General features: G+C 41.6%; 1 protein-coding gene across 1 annotated transcript in view; it reads right to left on the bottom strand.

Annotated features, from left to right (window-relative positions):
• GRM5 (glutamate metabotropic receptor 5) overlaps positions 1-20,389 on the bottom strand; it is a 217,074-nt gene that overhangs the window by 44,626 nt on the left and 152,059 nt on the right. Inside the window, exons 4-5 of the mRNA XM_080375144.1 lie at positions 17,087-17,255; positions 13,391-13,517 (exon numbers count right to left, since the gene is read on the bottom strand). Of these exons, the coding sequence (XP_080231270.1) occupies positions 13,391-13,517; positions 17,087-17,255 (296 nt within the window). The remainder of the gene's footprint in view (positions 1-13,390; positions 13,518-17,086; positions 17,256-20,389) is intronic.

The raw sequence follows: 20,389 nt of genomic DNA on the forward strand, positions 1-20,389 counted from the left end.
AGCAGCCCAGATGGGTTTACCCCTGCAATGGCAGTTGATCCTCTTCCACTCCTGTAGCCACCCCCCGAGAGGGCATTAGCCACCATCCAGGAGTCGGTACAGAGATAGAGCACAGGCCACTTTTCTCATTCAGCAGTCTCTAGGGCTAGTTGGATGGCTTTCACTTCTGCAAACTGACTTGACTCTCAGTGGCTTCAATGACTTACTGTGTGGGACTCCACAAAGCACCTTTCCACTTCTAATGGTTTCCTACCACATGACAGGATCCATCAGTAAACAAAGCATAACACCTTCTGAGAACTCATTATATGATGGTGCCTCTTAAGCATAAGCTATGTTCTCAGGCAATGCTCCAAAATCTCTGCCTTCTGGCCAGTCCATCTGTTCCAGGATTTCTGGGTGGTTGGGTTTCCCCTGTTGAGCTTGTTGCATGATCAACACTACCTACTTACTCCATGTAGCCGTGGTTACATGTGTAGATGGGATGTTTCCTTTGCAACATGGGCAATTGTGGAGCCAAGAGGAGATATACTTCTGTACCAACAACTTCTGAAGAGGCTTGAACCTCTCATATGTTGCTAGTACTCTTTTTCAGTCGAGGTGTAGTGGGCTTCTGATCCTTGATATCTCTGGCTCCAAAACCCTAATGACTGACCTCAGATGTCTCCTGATGTTTTCTGCCACAGGCTGCAGGCAAGACCATGCTCTCCAGCTGAAGTGTTAAGTAGTTTGCACAGCTGGTACTGTCTGAACAGGCCCAAGAGCTACTGCATGAGCTATTTCCTGTTCGATATACTCAAAGGCTTGTTCTTGCTCAAGACCCAGGTCAAAATAGTTCCTCTTTTGGGTTACTCAATAGAAAGGCCTCACAAACTGACTATAACCTGAAATACGCATTCTCCAAAACCCCACATGGCCTAGGAAAGCTTGTGTTTCCTTCTAATTAGCTACTGGAGACATATTGCTGTTTTGTTAACCACATCCATAGCATCTATCCTTCCATTTTATTCCCAGGAACTGAATTTCCAATGCAGGTCCCTTGACCTTCTTTTCATGGAAAAACCAGCTTTCAGAAGAATCTGAATTACTCTTTTTCCCTTTTCAAACACTTCCTCTGTCTTACTGTGTCACACAGTGATGTCATCAATGTATTGTAGATGCTGAAGGACATTACCCTTTTCCAGTGCAGTTTGGATTAGTCCACGACAAATGGTAGGGCTGTGCTTCCACCCCTGGGGCAGTGGATTCCAGGTGTATTGGACAGCCCTCCATGTGAAAACAAATTATAGCCGGTACTGTGTAGCCAAAGGAATTGAAAAAAACACATTGGCAATGTCAATTTTAGCAAACCACTTGGCTGTCTTTCACTCTTTTGACTTCATACCAGAGGTCTCACATGTCTGATGCAGCAACACTCCATGCTGGCATCACTTCATTCAGGCCATGATAGTCTACTGTTAACCTCCACCCTCTGTCAGACTTTTGCACTGGCCATATGGGACTATTAAGAGATGAGTGAGTCTTGCTGATCACTGCCTGGGTCTCCAGTTGATGAATCAGCTCATGGACGGGAGCCAGGGAGTCTCAGTTTGTGTGATATTACTGCCGGTGCACTGTTCTGGTAGCAATTGGCACCTGCTGTTTTTCAATTCTCAGCAATCCCACAGCAAAGGGATCTTCCAAGAGGTCAGGCAGGGTAGATAGCTGTTTGGTCTTCTCTGTGTTTACAGTGGCTACACCAAAAACCCATCGGTACCCCTTTGGGCCTTGACATACCCTCTCCTGAGGAAGTCTATGCCAAGGATACAAGGGGCTTCTGGGCTGGTCACAATGGGGAGCTTTTCCAACTTGTTCCCTGTTAAGCTCACCTCAGCCTCCCATACAGAAAATTCTTGGCATCCCCTGTCACTCCAGAGATCCAGATGGGTTCTGTGCCCCTATACCCTGATGTCATCACCATGCACTGTGCACCAGTGTCTACAAAAGCCTTATACTTCAGCGGGTCTGGTGTGCCGGGTCATCAAATCCACATGGTCCAAAGGCAGGGACCCTCTATTCCTGTTCTTGGTCAGATTATTCACTGTTTGTTCCTTGCAGTGCCTGACCAGAATTCCCGTCATCCAGGTCAAGGGAGATGATTTCCGTTCTTCTGTGTCTGGGAGATCAGTGGTTGCCTTCTTGTGTCTCTAAAGCAACTAAGCTGATGGTCTTCTTGGGTAGTCCCTTCTTAATATCTGAATTCCGTCTCAGCATACACTGGTTTCCATCTTAAAGGTGGATTCACCATCCCACTTCCTCACGTCCTCCCCCTGGTCGCGCAGGAAGAACCACAGTGCTCCACATGGCATAGGCCTAGGGCTCCCTTTCCCTCTGACCGGGCCAGGAGAGGAATGATTTCTTGGGATGCTCCTGATAGCCAAGGCACTGGCCTATAGGGATGAGGAGATACAGAGATTTTCTTCAAAGTTTTGCAGCCAAGAAGACGCTCTCTCCACAGTTCATTTATCCACATCCAGGCAATACATTGCTTCCAAGCTGTTAGAATATGGCACTGAGGCACTTTGAATAAACTTCATTGACATGGCCTATGTGCACAGGCCATCCTCATGATCTTTGGAGACCTCATCACTGCCTAGATCACTGTAGATGACTTCCAGCACTGCTAATTTCCTCAGGTACTGGATGCCTTCATCTGCAGTAGTCTATTTTCCTTGGTAGTTCTCAAGATCTTCCTTGAACAGATATCTGGCCCTCACACTTGAGAGGAGCTGTCTCCAGAGACTACAAATTGCTGCCTCTTTCCCAGTTCTTCTCTCAGATGCCTGGTTTCTAGCAAAGGATTCCACCTGTTGGGCTTCCTTGCCTTCCAGTTGCTGACTGTCAATGCCATTATCCCAGCACTGGAGCAGCTGGGCAGCAATCCCCTCACCGAGCTGGCGAGCTGGCGGCTGTCATCTTTCTACATATCTCGAAGTTCTGATGAGGACAGGGACCTGGGAGTTTCCACTTCTTGTCTGAATTCTCTCACTCCTTCCTTCAATTTCTTTGTGGAAGGATTGGTTTCTTTATCAAAACTTTCCTCTTCTTCCTCCTTCCTTACTAATTGATAGTATGGACCCATTGTTTTCCTTGTCCATGCTTTCTTTTTCACTCCTGGGGCAATTGCTGTAGCTGTTATTTGGGTCCCTGCCTTAACCACTCTGAGAGTGCTGGGCTGTGGCTCGACAGGCCCAGGCCAGGCCCCAGTGCAGTGCCAGAAGGTGTAGGTTTTCACTGGGGTAGGCAAAGCACCCTTCTGTCAGATGGCACGTCAGTTTGCCAGGGTCACTTGCCTGTTCAGGTATAATGTCCCAGGTTATGGGAGGTGATATCCACCCTGGAGACCTGCTCAAATCCTTCCACACACACTGCCAACCTGGGACCGGCTGCCTTAGGGCACTTTTCAGTATCGCCTCACCCAAAAGTTGTCTTCCCTTACACCAGGGCGATACTACTTTCCATAAACCCCATAATATGCTAATGGTGTTAACTAGTAGTATTAAACAGCTCATGTAAAAGTGACCAAGGACCTCGGGAACCTGCATAATAAAACCATCCACATCAATCCTGGTTAGGAGGAGGAAGATGTATTCCCTCATCCTCTTCAAACAATAGTTCCCCACCCAGCAAGGCCACCAATGCCAGGACAAAGCACATGGCCATTATTTCTATTAACATGTTCCCCAGCTTAGCAAAATAAAGAGGGAAGCAGTGCAGCCAAGATACTCCATGACCTATACAGGAGCTTGCCACTTAATTACTACTATAGATATAGCACACAATACAAAACTGCTGTTGTCTCAGACCTCACACTGGATGCCAAAAAGGACTGCATTGGATGCCCACCAAGCGGCTCCATCACTGCACTCCTCAACAGGACAGGGCAGGGAGAAAAGAAGATGGGAAAACTTGTGGGTCAATATAAAGGCAGTTAACACAGCAAAAGCAAAGGCCATGTGCAGAAGCAAAGGAGAACAAAATCTGGTAATTTCTACACAGAAGATCTGCTTTTTGCCTTTTTCTTTATTTTAACTGGGGCTTAATTTTTTTCCAAATCTGCCACTTGACATTCTCAGTGGTAAAAATCATATCATGAAATGGTATGGGTAGATATTAAGCTTAGCTCCTCTCTTCCCCCAGTGTTTCTGTATTCTATATCTCTACATAATATATCATCATATATCTCTACATAAAATATCATCAAAAATATAATACCTACACTAAGGTGGTATACTCAATAGATGGTGTGGCAAAAGTACAAAGCAGGTAGGTCTGTGTTCTCAAAGAAAGTAGAAAAATCAGAAGGATTAGGGTCAACAAGTCTTTGACATAAGTGCAAATAAAGGATACAAATTTGCAGTCACTGCAGTGTAACAGAATTGTGCTCTTGGTTACTAAATGCAGAATAATTTGCCATCCATATTTTAACTGCTTCAGTGTGCAAAGTTTTCTGTTGCAATAATAAAATTATTGCCATGTCTTAATGTAACAAAGACATCTAGATTTTTATGGAACACTCTCATAGCATTAGTTGATGCCTATTTAACTCTTCTTGGATTCAAAGAGCTTACTTATTCATTGTGAGGGAGACACTATTTCATTCTGACTTCATGAAGATTAATATAGCACAGGAATCACATTATTAAAATCAACATTTTAAACCAGTGGGAGTGGTGGAAGAAGGGTGAAAACCAGAAAGCATACTCTGGTATACACAGATGTGGGTTCTTCCCCAAGAAGTTTTATGAGTATACGACCTCTAAATCTATTTGTGATCTTGCCAAAATGTAATTAATGTTTTGGGGAAACAAACTGTTTCCATCTTCTAATACTACTGTATATTGTTGGACAGGAAATCTGAAGAGAAAGGGTATTTATCTGACAGCTGGCCTTTAAATGCAGACATTGATATAGGGGCTGAATATTGCTCAGTTTCTAATGTTGCAGTAGAAGTGAATCATAACCAAGCATTTCTCATTAGTTTCAGACTATTTCATGCTTTCCTTGCTTTATTACTCTTTTTACATTCTCTTAATAAAATACCTGAGAAAACAGCTGAAAACTTGTCCCATTTCCCCCCCCATCACTGAGTATACTTTACAAGGAGAATGCAAAACTGTGTAACAATTTATGCCTTAATTAAGATTTAAGGACTGGATAGTCTTCATAAAGCAATGATTGGTGAGGTTCCCATATAATAGCTTTGCAGTTAATGGGTTCTGACAATGGCACTTTGCAGAAAGGGACAACTAGATCAAGTAAAAGAAATATGGAAAAACAGCACTGGGAGTGTTCAGGTTAGGTTGATGGCCAGGATTATGCCAAAGCAAAAGCTGAAAAATGGTAATACAAGAAGAACTCATTCCTATTCCCCAAATACGTGTATGCTCCATGATCATTTGGACAAGATCCTGCCCCACAGCCCACCTCTTACATTTCAGCACCTCCAAGCACCTGGAAAATCTTCTCTCCTAGCTGGCACAGAAACTCCAGGGGAACAGAGCCAGTAGCCTTGTCTTGTGGCCCGTGCAGTGTGCTGAGGCAATCCTTGGCTTGTGGAAAAGGCTGTTGGGAGCCAGTCCAGTTTGGAGCAGGTGTAGAGTTGTTCTACCCTGTGCTCAAGGGAGCATTGCTGCTGCGACTGGAGCCCCAGTAAAACTGACATAAAAATGCCTCTGTCTTCCTCCAGCCAGAAACGTAGCCAGCAGGAGCAAGGTACTAGATACCCATGTGAATAACAAGACAAGCAGATAGAAGAAATCGGTGCCCCATTTGACACAGCAGGGAAAGGTTTTCTAAAAGGAACATCATAAATCACCAACAAATTGCAGATAAGGATGTATAAGTATCTTCTGGGAAAAAAAATAAATCTGATATTTTGGAAGAAGATCTCGCTGATTCAGGGGTGGGCTAAATTGTGCCATACACAAGGAGAGGAGAAGCTCTTGAAGGCTTGACCACTGCCATAGGTGTATTAGTACCCTGAAGTCTCTCTGTAGAGGTAAATTTTTCACTTATTTCTGATCTTTCATATTGCATTAAAATTAGTTAATCTGGGAGAAGAGTTCACAGATATGAAGCACTGTATTACAGTCTGTGTTTTCTGGGGTTTTGATCTTGACGCTGTTTTAATTTGGTATTATAGCCCTGACGCCTAAGAGACCTTACCATGCCTTCAGCATCCATAAAGCTGTATTAGCTTAGCACTGAAAATCCCTTTCATGGCAGGCAATATAAAACATAGAATTAAACTAGTTCCAAAGGTAAACATGACATACTAAGGCCTGTGAATAAAATGCACTCTGAAAAGGGAAGGGAATTTAGTGAGGTCTCTTAAGTCAACACCATGAGATCACTGAATATCATGGAGACTAATACTGGAAGAAAACTATTGCTGGTTTGGTAAGTTTGGCATCCTGGGCAGTGAGTTCAACCTGTTGACAAAAGACTTGGTTTTCTTGGAAACTTTTCACAGACCCTTCCAAAGATAGCAGAAGTCCAGACACCAAGGTGAAACCTAATTAACAACCTAGCTACATCTTAATTGTGAATGAGTCTCCACATAGGATTTGGCACACATTATTCAAAGTGTATTGATGTTATGCTGTTAGATATTTTATATTAATGTTTCTGAATATTTCCCCATTTATAATCCCAAAAGATAGGAGAAGGGATATCTTTATTAGTTGTTTAGGGTTTCACATATGGAGATCTGAGATACAAAAATGTAGGAGTCAGAATAAAAATCTACATGAAGCTGACAGAGTAGCTTTTATATTAAGTTTTAAATTTATAAAATCCCAACTTATTACCCAAACAGACAAGGCAAAAGTAAAGATTACGTTCTCCAAAGTTCTGGGTGAGAAACCAGTCCTGACCTCCACATGGAATGTGGACCAACTGCAGTGAGAGAGGACATCTTTAACATTTCAGCATTAAGTTCTGGTGCTATGGTAAACTATTATGGTCACACATTATTTGTCCTGTTCTGGTGGGACATTTTGTAGTTGCTACAGTGGCAGGGCATGTAGAGATGACCATGTGCTGGCTTCTTAGCTGCTGTAGTTCCCAGGCTGGCACATTTACTGAAGCCATCAGTGGATATGCACAGTCAATGGATGCAGCTGGGGACTATGCATGTGTTTATTTTGCTACCTCTGCAGGGCAGGAGTTGGGATCAGTCACATTCTAAACTGTGAAAGCTGGGGCATCTGTAGCTCAGGAGCCTAAGCCCCTAGTAGCTCAAATGGACTGATCTAGCTCTGCATTGCAGTAAAAGGCAAGGCCATGAACCTTAGAATAATACATTAAAATTACTCTGTGACCACATGGGGAATGATTCCTTAATTACACAAATGTGCAGAAGGACTGGAACAACTGATGAATTGCAGCAATGAGGTCCATCCTTATGTTAGCTCTAATGTTTTGATTTAAGTTTCACTAAAAAATGCTGGCTGTGTGTTGTAAATGTTTTGTTCAGAATATGTCATATTCAGCAAACTTTCCATAATGTAAGGCACAATTAAAAGTAGATCCTTCTGGTGTTGTTGGCAAGTCCCTCTTCACCCAGTTCAGGAGCCTCCAAAAGCTGTTGAATGCTGAGCTCAGCACTCTTGAATTAGCAACCTTGAGCCTGAGGTGCTGTGTGGCTCATGCTGGAGACTTGTGTTGTAAGGTGTACTGGAAGCTGAAGTCCACACCTTACCTGGAACAAGCAATTGAGAGAAGAGAAGTCCACAAATCCAGCAACAAGGGAAGGGATAAAATGACAGCCAGTGATCCTGGTTGTCATATTGCCACCTGAACCCTTAACTCATCCTTATCTGCTTTCTCCAAGAAGCTGGTCTAAGATGTACTTATGGAAATGGTTACATTTCATTTGGAATAATGTAAGGGCTCTTCCTGAAATCCGTGCAGGCTTTTGCTGCTTGCTCCCGAGCCCTGGATGTGGGGATAAAGAAAAGGCTTTGTTGGCTGTCTGGGTGCCAGGCTGCAGTGATTATGCCTTAAAATGTAGTGAGGAAGCAACTGGCACTGAATCTGGCTCTGGGAGCTCACCTGCAAATCAGTTCTGTGCACACCTGCCTGCAGTGAGGGGCTGCCCAAAGCCTCCCACAGCTTAAATCCTGGTCTGGGGAGAAGAGACCTCCTCAGGTGAGCATGGAGAGAGGAAACAGCTCAGAGGAGCATGAAGTGGGTGCAAAGGTGCTTTGCTGAATGTAGGCACGTTCCGGGGCAGCACTTGGGTGGGTAAGTGATTGTATATAACCAGCACTTATGTATGCAGTAAAGGATCTCACCTGGGGTCCGTGCCTTCATATGCCACAGAATGAGAAATAAAAAGGAAAGAGAAATACAGGGTGCAGAGAATCAGGGTGAAAATTGAATGTTATCTCTGCTGATATGCATTTATAATGCTAAAAACAGCCAGATAAAAAATGTGTTCTTCTTCTACCCTCGGTTTGAATTACAGCCTTACCAATTATGGTCAAAAGCAAAGTCCTAGTAATGTTTCAGCAGCAAATTCAATGTCAGCACAGACTAAATTGTGTTCTGCCTCATGCTTACAACTGTCAGGCAATTGCTGAAATTGCCAATGGCTGTAACTTCATTGCAAGCAACAGTGCAAGAAAGCAGTTTGATGGCAACAAGCAGTTACCATCTAAAATATTTTGGACAAGAGATGAATTACTTTTTTGCTGGGGGTAGGGTAGGGGCAGGATCCAGTCTTACAAGACACTCAAGCCTCAGACTTCTGGGGCTTTTGCCACAGCCTGAATCAACACGCTGCAGGAAGAGCCCACCAAGCCCTGGTGGGGATCCCTTGAGATCTGCTGTTGAGCATCACCCCTGCCCTTGGCCCTGCAGGTGGTTTGCATGAGCCATGGCAGTGGGCTGTACCAGATGGTGCCTGGAGCCAAGACAGCAGCAGCCTCCAGCACTGTCTGTTCTCTGCAGCTCTCGCTGACAGTAGGAGCAATGCCCTCAGGATGAGAGAGGCAGTCATCTCCCTACTCAGGGAGGAATCCAGGTCAGTACAAGCCAAATGGGATACAGCATCAGTGTTGTCAGAGCTCGTTGAAATGGCTGTTGTGTCACTTGGATGTGGGGTGCCCTTTTTTCAGTCCTTTCTGTTTCAGGGTTGTTTGGATAATCCAGCTCTTATCTGGCATCTTCAGATAGGCAGACAAGATCATGATGCTGCTATCTGGGGCTTACTGTACCTTATTAGGTGAAGCCATTTTTGTATCTATAGTAAAAATATGTATTTCTGATATTTAATCTTATCCCTGAATGGCAAGGAAAACATTTCAAGAGCTGTAAAATATTTCAGTTCCTATTTTCATGGGAATCCAATTAAGAAAATCAAATAGCCAGCATATTTGGAGTGCACAGAGAACGAGAAAAATGTCAATACAGCCTGAAGATAATCCAAGTGTTACTGAAATTAATATCATCTACTTTCCTTGCAGTCCCTGAGGCCACTAAAGAAAACTTTGTTTCTGTTATTTTTTTTATGCTGTCCCTGAATGACAGCAAGATAATTGCCTCTTTCCCCCCTCAAAAATGTCCTTAAACACTAGTGATAAGTGTACCAAGATGTTTCTGTATCCACTGGAATAGCTCTGAGATGCTGAACAAAACTTATCTGGTCCTTTCAAGGCACCATTTCTGAATGCAGAAGTCCATGTCCTCAAAGTCGCTTGGGTTTTTGGAGAACCAAAAAGCCATTCTCATCAGGCTGCTGAAAAATTAATTTCGTTTAGGTTTGGTCCCCAGTGTTAAGGAAATCCCTTTATTTGTATCTAAACATGCCTGGCATCTACTTCTCTCCACTGTGAATATAATGTAAAGAACGGATTTGAAGAGTAAGGGAGAGGTTGGTGTATACTTCTGGACTTAAACCTGTGCGTTTCTCCTGCTCTAATTGAGTATGTGGCTCAGCCACACTGCCCACACTGATGTGTGGTGGTGTAACGTGTGGATGTTGCTAACACAATGCATAGGGAAGAAGGGGAGCAACAGTAGACTGGAAAGTACATCTCGATACTAAACCAGGAGGAAGAAAATTACTTGAGGCGCACATTGGGATGATACAGATAAATTTGGAGAAAAGGAAGAGAATGACTAGTTTTTTTATCCAAGAAGGAGGTTGGTCCCTGGGGGGTGTTTATGCATAAGCAATGAAACTGGCATTTGTGAGGGAAATAAAATATGGGTGGCTAAACATTGCCTTTCCTACCTCAGCTCCACTTCTAGGTGGAGATTTTTTTACAGTCACTGATTTAATCAAGAGAAACTCTTCCTCTCACTTGTCTTTCCCACTACCTTTGGGCTTCCTGTACCTTTCTGTACTTCAGAATGCAAATATATTTTTCTGTTCTCAGAATAACTTTGTTTTCCTACATGTATTACATCCTTTATGTCTTCTCCCCTCCTGCACCTGAATTCTGAAATCTGATATTCCACAGGTGACTGAAAAAGGCATTAATCTCTCTTCTTTTCTGTAAGCAACATCCCTGCCATTAGACATTTTATATAGTGAAATTTGTGGCACAAAACTGATGCTGGTTATTGAGCATAAGAAAGATGGAGCAATGTTTTGTTGTGTGAGCCAAGAAAGGATTCCAAAAATGTTTTTATCCAGTTCAGATCTCTGGCAAACACTGAGGTGCAGCTCCACATTGAAAGCCTTCTCAGGCACGTGGCTGATATATTTACAGGACTCTCATCTGAAGGTGATCATGCAAGGAAGACTTATTCCAATGAGCTTTTTATATGTGTAGCCTTGTGGAGCTGACATTGCCTAAGATACGGCTTTATCAAGCAGCAAAGAGACATAAACTGCTGCAGTATCAGATGTAGGGACATTTCAAGGAGATTGGTGTATGCTTTATAAAACTGAGGGGAAATTTCCTTGCCAGAATACAAAATACATCTCCCTCTCCTTACTTTTAGTTCTCATTTATTACTAAATCTTCTGTTGTAAACAAGACTCAGAGGCAGTTTTTTACAAGCTGAAAAAGTTGGAACAATAAATATGATCATTAGAAATACAGCTCAATGGATTGTATGGATAAGCTGGGAATAGACTTTTAAAAATCTGTTTTGGATTTAAAAATAAATAAAATAAGATCCAGCCATCATGTGAATAGTAAGTTAGGTGGGGAATACACAGCTGTGAAGCCATGGTGATGGCTGTCCTGTTACCAGGAGTGCATATTATGTCAGCTGTGCTCATGGATGCCAAGGGGGGGTGGGGGGGTGTGTCAGTTTCCAAATAGCTCCTGCTGAATTTGTGTCTGGCTGAGGAACGAGGGTTAGGTTTCCTGAGGAACATTGTTTGGCATTGATGTTGAAGGGTTGTTTTGTGTGTGTATTGACTTTGGTCCCTATAAAGGCATAAAAGGCATGTCTAAAGCCAGATGAATAGTTTGCAAAATGTAGAATACAAATACAAAAAGCAACTTGCTTGACTATGAAGACAACTACTTGCCTTTAAAACAATCAGGGCTGGGTGAAAAATCATTGACTCATCCATCCTATCCTATAAGAGATTTTGAAGTGCCACCCTATCCTGCTTTTCCATCCTGAAGGCCAAGTAAGACTTTCAGAGGGTAAATCCTCCCACAAGCCCAGACTGATGCCTTGCCTGAGGCATGGAGATCTGCATGCCCTGGGAAGACGGCTCAAAGCACAGACCCCAAAGGCCAAGATGGTGGCTGTTTGCTCCACTTTGCCTTACATATGATGCTTACAGGCTGATTACCCAAACTTCATCAGGTCAATGGGCAGATCCCATTGCTGGTGTTTCGGCAGTGGGTCCTCTGTTGGTCCATTGAGGTACTTGGAGCCAGTTCCCTCCTAAATGAGCTCCTTTTCTGGCTGATCTATGTTGGGTAAAACTTCAGATGCTCACTAAAACAGATGCATGAACTGGGATCTCCAACATCTCGTACAAGACCCACAGTGGTTGAAGAGTTGACTGTTTGCACTGACCAGCCTGGTGCAGTGGCCTGATCCCTGCAACATGGGCTTTGGAGGCTTCTAGATGACCTAGATGGGATGTGAACCTGAGCATATTCCACACCGCCAATATGCTGCTCTGGAGGACATGTGAGGCCAAGTCTCTTTTCCTCCCCTTCTCCATTCTTCTGGCAGAAGAAAGCTTTTCATAGATGGGAAGGCTTTGCTCGGTGATTGCTGCTGCCCTGGAGGCAGGGCTGGGGGAGTGAGACTGGAGGAGCACTTGCAAATCCATTTTATTGCTGTTTCAATTTTCTCAGTTAAAAGATTTTTGTCTTATGGAAAGTTCCACATTTTACATTTTCTGAAAAATGTCCCATCAGTTTCATGGCTAAATGATATTACTTCGCAATAATTAGGTGCCCTAGCTCATATATGACAGCAATGCAACATTCTGTACCACGAAAGGGTTAACTTTATATATAAAAATCTGTCAATAGGCCAAGCCTTGACTGACACTTCCACTTATATAAATCCATTCAGCCAACTGTTTTTCCCCTTGTCTTCCTTCTCTTTCACCTCAAAAATTTCTCCCCTAATCCACGAGAATTATATGCAAACCAAGTCTGTGAGCTCTTCTGGAAAAAAATCTGTCTCTTCTTCCTTTGTCTATACAGAGCCTGGCACAATGAAAACCTGATCTCTGAACAGGGCGCTGTAGTGGTGTGTGCTCTGAGTGTTTGAATACTTGAATTCTGTTTATTAGTCATAGAGAAGAGAGGCTGTGGGATACAAGAGTTGGAGTGGTTTATCTCTAAAGTAGCCAAACTGATATTTTGCAAGAGCATAGAGATTTACACCACAGCAAGGAGAACACCAACCCTGTAGTCTAGCAGACTCTGGTGAACAAAGATGCAAACAAAGACAAAAATGCAAACCTAAGACTGTTTGGAGCACTTGTGCATTTAACAGTAGTAACTACAGCAACTAGTTCATAACTTTTTTGGATTAAAAAGAAAGTATCCCTTGATTCTTTAGTACCTGCTTGTGAAGAAAATAAAACTCTGAAATTGGATCTCCCTGAATTTCTCAGCCTGGTTGGGGAAGGATGAGATCTGCACCACCAGTTAGATGTTAGAACAAGGCTGAATATAAAACCAGGACTATATTTTTTATTTCTAGATCTAGTAACTCAGGTCTTTAGAAGGCAGCTGAAGTACACCAGTGATTCCCAGATCAGGTTGAGGAGAGCAGACAAATACCAGCCCCAGTTAAAATTTCAGCTTTATCCCTGGGTTCGAACTGACTGAAACTCACTTGAGTTCATCTGCTCAGCAGATTAATATTTTCATTGACAACATAAGCACAGCCACAACTCATTTACCTGTGAGGTCGTCGTTGGGCCAGGAGCCGAGCTGGCAGGCTTTGCATGTGTATTCATCAAATACGTATTCGTTCTCTTTACAAGGAGTGCAGGTCCAACAGCAACTCACTTCTCCTTTACGGATCACCTGAGACAAAAATTGACATTTAGTTTAGCAGCATAAATATACATTCATGCTGCCCCAGTTGCTAATCTAATTTTTTTTTAATTTGTTATTTTTGATAGAGTTTTTTAAAAGTTTTATTTTAAAGGAAATTCCTGTTCAGGATATGTTTGCTTATACAAAATATGATACAAGTTCTCAGTTCTCCCATCATGTATGTACCAGGAGAAAACATCGACTCCACAGAAGTATAAGTGGAAGTGTAGAATGACAATAAGATGTTTTTTTCCCCTTCTTATAATTAACAAAACTCTAAATTGCATAGATGGCGATGTGCCTACAGAAGCCAGTCCATGATACTCAAAGCACATAATTCAGTCCATGGTGGTCCATACAGGGAGTCATGTCAACAGCGTTACTTCTGTAAGGGTTCATTACCCAAAGGTTTTTGGGTAATGTGATTATTCTTCACCCAGTTGTGAATGATTTGTTAAAATTGATTTTTTCCAGCTATCAAACTGAACATGCCGTTTCCAGTATTATTTAGGTATTTCATTTCTAATTAACATTTAAGAGTGAGAATGTTATCTTTATCTATTTTAACATCTGACCCGATTTCTCATTTTATAATTTACTGCCAAATGTTGTTGCACACTCATGATTGAGATGCAGATTTTTCAGGATCTTTGTTTATCATCTCTGCACATTGAAAACATCTGTGCTTCTTTTCAATATGTCTTTATTTTGAAATAAAGTATTCCCAGCTTCTCTACTCTTCCCAAACAATTTATAAAAGGATACTCCCAATTACAGCATAAGTAGTAGGTTGACTTATGTATCTTTTGCAATGATGAATTTAGAAGGTGGCTTCAAAGCCAGATGTCTTTATTGCAATTTTAATAAATAAAATGTAAAGGAGTATGATCAAAAAGAACTGGATTACTCTTTGCAATGTTGCAGTGAAAAAGGTGTAAATTATCATATTAATCAGAAATATGGGGACTTGAAAACTTCAATTTTTGGTGGTGTTTTTAAAATTGTAGGCTATGAAAAAAGAAAAAAGCTACACCTGAATAGCTAAACTGGCAGAAAGGCCATAGAAGCATAAGTGATTTGCTCTGCACATGTTGAGATTAAAGCTACCTGCAAAGCAAAATATCTGCCTATAAGCATTATTTGCATCGTGGGATTTCTTTCATTTTGAACTAGAACAAAAAGTTGAACAAATGACAAAATTTCTTGTGTCTGATAAAATCAGTTCTTAGGAAGCTTGTACTAATTTCTGGACACATATTTTGGTAAACTTAATGCATTATAAAAATCCATAATTTTACAATGTACAAAATACTCAGGAAAATGAAATGACAAAATAGAAACCGTATGGTGTTATCAAAGCACCTAAACCTTTTATCAAAACAATTAATTTATACTTTTCTGTTAAACTTTTCAACAAATCAACATAATCTACAAAATACTTGGAATTTGGCATATCTGTCAGAAAACTTGGTACAGTGATAATTTCTTACCCATCACTAACTAGGGGTTAATCCAGAGAAGCATTATGTATCCTTCTCTAGGAATCAAAATAGTTGTTCTCTACTACTCTACTACTCAGAATCAGGTTAGACTTTTCTGTATTAAATTGCTTAGTCAGCTATTTCTTCATCCTATTAATTTCTTGAACAATTGTTTGTTGTAGCACTTAACTGTAAAACAACCTTTTCTATCCCTTTTAATAAAAATAATTTTTTTTAAAGCAAAAAAAATTTTCCCTTCCCCTTGTCATCTGGGCAATCCTTTGAACCTCTGTTTATCTAAATAATAGCATGTTAACATTATTTCAGGTGTGTAGAGTTAGGTTATTTGGATTTTATCAAGCACTTCAGATGAATGTACCAAATGTTGCTAAGTGTTGGATATATCATTACACTGAATCTTTCAAATTCCTGCATAATGACTCAGTCCCACAGAATTCCACCACAGAACTTGGCAGGGTCAGGCTCTCCCCATCATCTGTGAAGACTACGAAGATAAAGGACTGTGAAGAATATAATCAATAACCTAATGAGAAGCATAAAGAATATTTCAGACACAGAACTTCAAGCATGTGTCTAAGTGTGCGATGTATTGTACTCATAGTGAAAAATCCTCTTGGGAGAATCCTTGAGAGCATGGGCAGAAGGTGGAAGGAAACTGCGTTAATGAAGATCACAAGATACTTCCCATCACATTTGCTGTGGCAACAGATCATAAAGAAACTCGAAGCCGCCCAGTTCCAACGTTATTATTGGTTTGTCCATCTGTGTCCTCTCACATATGTAACTCTGGCTGGAACAGGCTAACATCAAATCCCTGTTTAGCTACTGCGAGAGTAAGTCACACCACCTTTCTTTATGTGTCTGCAGAAGGTATGTTCTCATCTGAACCAACTGTCCTGGCTAGGTGCCTTTTCCCATAGGTGAAGAGAAAGAAACGTTTTGACACCAATATTCATCTTAATTGTGTTCAAAGCCTACATGAGGATGAGATGCCTCCTGATCTGGAATAACGTATTGTTTCCATTGACTATAAAGAAAGTTGAGAAATCTGATATAACTGTATACACCTACACTGAAGACATATACATTTGGTCTGATGAGACTCACTTACTAACTCTACAAAGACCAGTTAGTGAATAAAACATGCTGACTGTGTCCCAAAACTCTGGGAAACTCAGACTGAAGAGATTCACTTAGTGTTGCAGAGCATGGTCAGCCTCCCACCAGCCCCTCAACGTAGCTGCTTCCCAGTTTTGCAGGCATGCCATGTTAACACAGGGGGAAAATAACCCAGCTTCCACTGAGACATGTCAGAAATTACAGCTGTTTCTTTTTTTTCAGTCTGTTGTCTGTGCCCATCCTCTTAGTCCACAGGCTTTTATATAAATGACTGCAAGGTAAGCTAAGGACTTGCAGTATTTTAACTGTTCTGCAGTAAGTGCCATGGGATGCTGAAGGATAATAAAAACAATTAATATGTGACAGATTAATATGTGACCCTCCTTACTTGAACATGGGAAGGGAGGAAGGAAAAATGTAAAACCTGGGAAACAAAGAAACAGTAAACCAGGCATGATTAAAAACAAATGTTACCTACATTTCCTGAAGTTCTCAGTACTGGTAGTTACTGATATTCTGTGATAATACCACAGATTTAAGGTCTGATTAATAATGTTCCAGTATAGTTGTCTATGTCTAGCACTGAAATAGTAGCAATTATTGTTTATAATTTACCTGCAATTGTACCGACAAGTCCCAGTCAGGGATTTGCACTCCACTGAATCATACTGTAAAAACATGCAGAAAAAAAACCCCAAACAATACCTGGTCTAAAGCATTTGGAATATAAGGATAAAAAAGTCAGCCATTCACAGATATAGGAGTACAAGAAAATGGCAACTTATGAAAATAATGACTATGATAGGAGTAAGAACAAAATACATGTCTGGACTTTAAGGTGTGGGATACTGTCTCCCTGTAAGAGTCAAGAAACACTTGCTTTCAGATTTCAAGGCTATGCATTCCACGATTGAAGTAAATGGAGAAAATATTTACCTTTATCTGGCCTTTTTCACAGGGTTCACTGCACACAGATCTGATGATATTATTTTTCTCTGACCATATTTCATCATCGTCCATTTTCAGCTCACCATTGTCCCAGCTGCCAACATTGATATAGTCAAAGTAGTCCTTCCCCATTTTCTTAAAATTCATGATTTCATATCTTTGGAAACACAAAAGGGAGACATAGCTGAGTGGAAGAGAACACCACAAAATGTTTACAGGAACACTATACAGTCAATCTCAAGCTGCTGAAATAAAAAAGGCAAAATTTCAAGTATTATACTTGCCCTTGAGTGTCTCCCAATATTTTTTGTGATATCATAATCTTTCTTTTGCTTTGTAATTTCATTTGTTTTCTTCTATCACAATGAAAGTTCCCTGAACACTTGGGGTTAAGTGACTGAGTTTCTGAGATTGACTGTATTTATTTAAGGAGAACAATGAAATGAGCCGGACAGGATTCGTCCTGTGTAGCTTTCAGCACTGAAGCTTCTAAACAACTGCATAGGGAACCCTGGCTGTCCTAGGCGGCTCCCTCTATAGCAGATGCAGAGACATCTAAACCTACAGTGGCAATTGTAGTGCTCCTCACTGTTTGCAGGCGCTTATTCCTTTCTGGAGAAAGCAAGCCTGAAGACATCTGAGCTCCTAAAGTGAGGCAGAAGCAACCTAGGTCTGTGGGATCAAAAGAAATGTCCTGCGCTGTAATACCGCAAGGTGCAATTTGGTGTTGCACCCAGAGAGGGGTCGGGCATCATTCTTCAGGCACAGAGCCCATGACTCTGGAACTTGTTCAGGCTTCAGGGAGATATTCTTATCAAGAGGCAGCTTGTAGTCCAAGGATTTGAAGAAGAAAATCGAGACTTGCCTTCCCCTCCCCCCCCTTTTCTTCTATAGCATTGCAGCAGCAAATGTTATTCTCTCCCATCCATACAACTCCCTTCATTTTGATGTAATTCCTCCATGATCAGAACACATTTAATTCCTTGTGCAGGATGGTGTGGAAAAGAAAGAGTATTGATGCCTCAGTCCTAGGCTGCTTTTGTGTCACATCATCTCATTATCTGGGGACAGAAGTCTTAAGAGCAGAGCTAGAGCTGATCAGAGTTCTCAGTTTCATGCTCCTCTTCCTCCTGCTTTCTTTTTAGCTCCCACAGAGTCTTACTGTGGAGGTGTGTGGGACTCACTAGCCTCCTACTGGCATGCTGAACACCAGGCCACCTTTTGCCTTACAGGCCAGTTCTTTTAGCATTTACTTGTAAGGCATGTTTGGAAAGCTGGGCAGCTCCTGAAGTGATGATGCCATGCTTTTCTTTACCTTGCCTTTAGTGGATTTGGCAGTAATCTGACTAAGCAACATGAAATTCACTGATGGAAAATAAGCAAATGATACAGACTGAGAAGATCAGCACAATCATAGGTTTAGAAAACCCGCCTGGCTCATGAAGAAAAAGACTTTTTTCTTGCAGCAGGCGTAAGATTAGTCCTCAAGCAAAGCATACAGACAGGGTTGGATTAGGAGTGGTATTTTCAGAGTGTAATTTGTGAAGTCCAATGTACAGATAAGTAAAAGAACCAGCTCATTAAATCCATCTCTTAACTAAGATACCCAGGTATCTCCCGTAAGTTTGGAAGGAACACTTTTAAGACTGACAAGCAGTAGCCATAATATATCTAGCATCAATATTTTTTCCCATGCTGATAATTTACAGTAAAACTGTTCTATAATACTCTCCATCCATGGATTTCAGGATGCTTTGCATCAGGAAACAAAGTCTAACGTACAGTGGGGAAACTATGGCAGGGATTCGATGTCAAAATCACACACAGGTCAGGATTAGGCCTGAAGCATCCTGTGAAAGAAAATGGAAGTGTAGCCTGACTGAATGAGTGATATGATATTACCGGTACCACATGACTCTTGAGTCTTTCCAAAAGAAGAGGAAACGAGCAACAACACAGCTAAGAAGAAAGGTTTATGGTACTCCTGGATTTTGGAATATTTCACTTTCCACCCTGTCTGAGGAAGGAAGCGTCCATGGATTTGAGAATGACCTCATCTAAGTTGGAGATGTGAATTCCAGACTGACACAAATGAGTTGAATCTAGATAACACATGCACAAACCAAATAAACAGGCTTTTACGCACAGTTATAAACCGAGATTTTTTTTCTGAGATTCACATGCATAGTAACAGTCTGTTCAAGGATCAAATGGATTAACCAAAAGGTTAGCCCAGAAGCCCCTGTGGAGTCTTTAGTCAGTATTGTCAGGACCTTTTAACGCTCCTCTGTGGCTTGCTTTGTTAAAGCTGTCAGTTCTGAGTTTCATGGGCAGATGAATGACAGTACTGCCAATGCTTAACAGGCCACAGGACCTAAACCACACATCCCTCCAGTAGTAGTTCCATGCATACATCCCAAGGGGAATACCGGAAAGAAATCTAACAAATTAAATAAACTATTGTCTCAATATGTTGTCACTCTCTTTGTGGAGAACAGCATTGGTGGGCTGATAGTAGTAGCCAGACACAGTAAGTCCATTGCTATAGTGGAGTTCATGAGTCAGTGTTTCCCTGGAACTTCCTTGAGATACCACAGGGACAGATTGTCACTTTAAGACAGGAGAGACCAGATGGTGCAGCAGCATATTTCCAGCACTGCCCTAATCTCAGTGCAAAATAGTTGTTTCAAAACAGAAGTGCCATGAAGTTGCCGAGAATCCATATTCTCTTGGTAGCACAACCAAAACGTCAGCATCTTGTTTTCCTTGCCCTTTCTTGCCTTCTCAATTTCTTCTTTGGAGTTTTGATAGTATTTACAGATAGCCATTATCTTCCTGACAAATCATGGCTGTTCCTTCCATACTCATTTGGGTTTTTCCATGTCTTCTGTCTGACCTAAATGAAGCCCTCCACTAGACTGTCTGTCTGCTTAAAGTTCAACATATACGTACAGGGCATTGGAATAGGACCAGGATTCAGGACATCTTGTGGGATTAATCATCTGTTGCATAATATCGAAGCCTTTTTGCTATACATCAAAATCCTGAGCTATCTAGGTCAGAGAGGTTTTTTGTGTTCTCATTTCCTGCTTAACACTGCCACCAGGGTACAGGGGTACACTTGTGAGGATTTAAATTTCTGTTTTACAAAGTGAAGATGCAGCTACAAATGCAAGTGACCAGGGGAGAGGTGTTGTTCCAGTATGACTGCACTATCTCCCAGCTGTTGCAAATATGTTTCACAGTGCTCAAAAGACTATAAACTACTCAAAACCTGGGCATTGGAGATGG

Source organism: Falco punctatus (assembly GCF_963210335.1).
Source record: "Falco punctatus genome assembly, chromosome: 2".
Classification (NCBI taxonomy): domain Eukaryota; kingdom Metazoa; phylum Chordata; class Aves; order Falconiformes; family Falconidae; genus Falco; species Falco punctatus.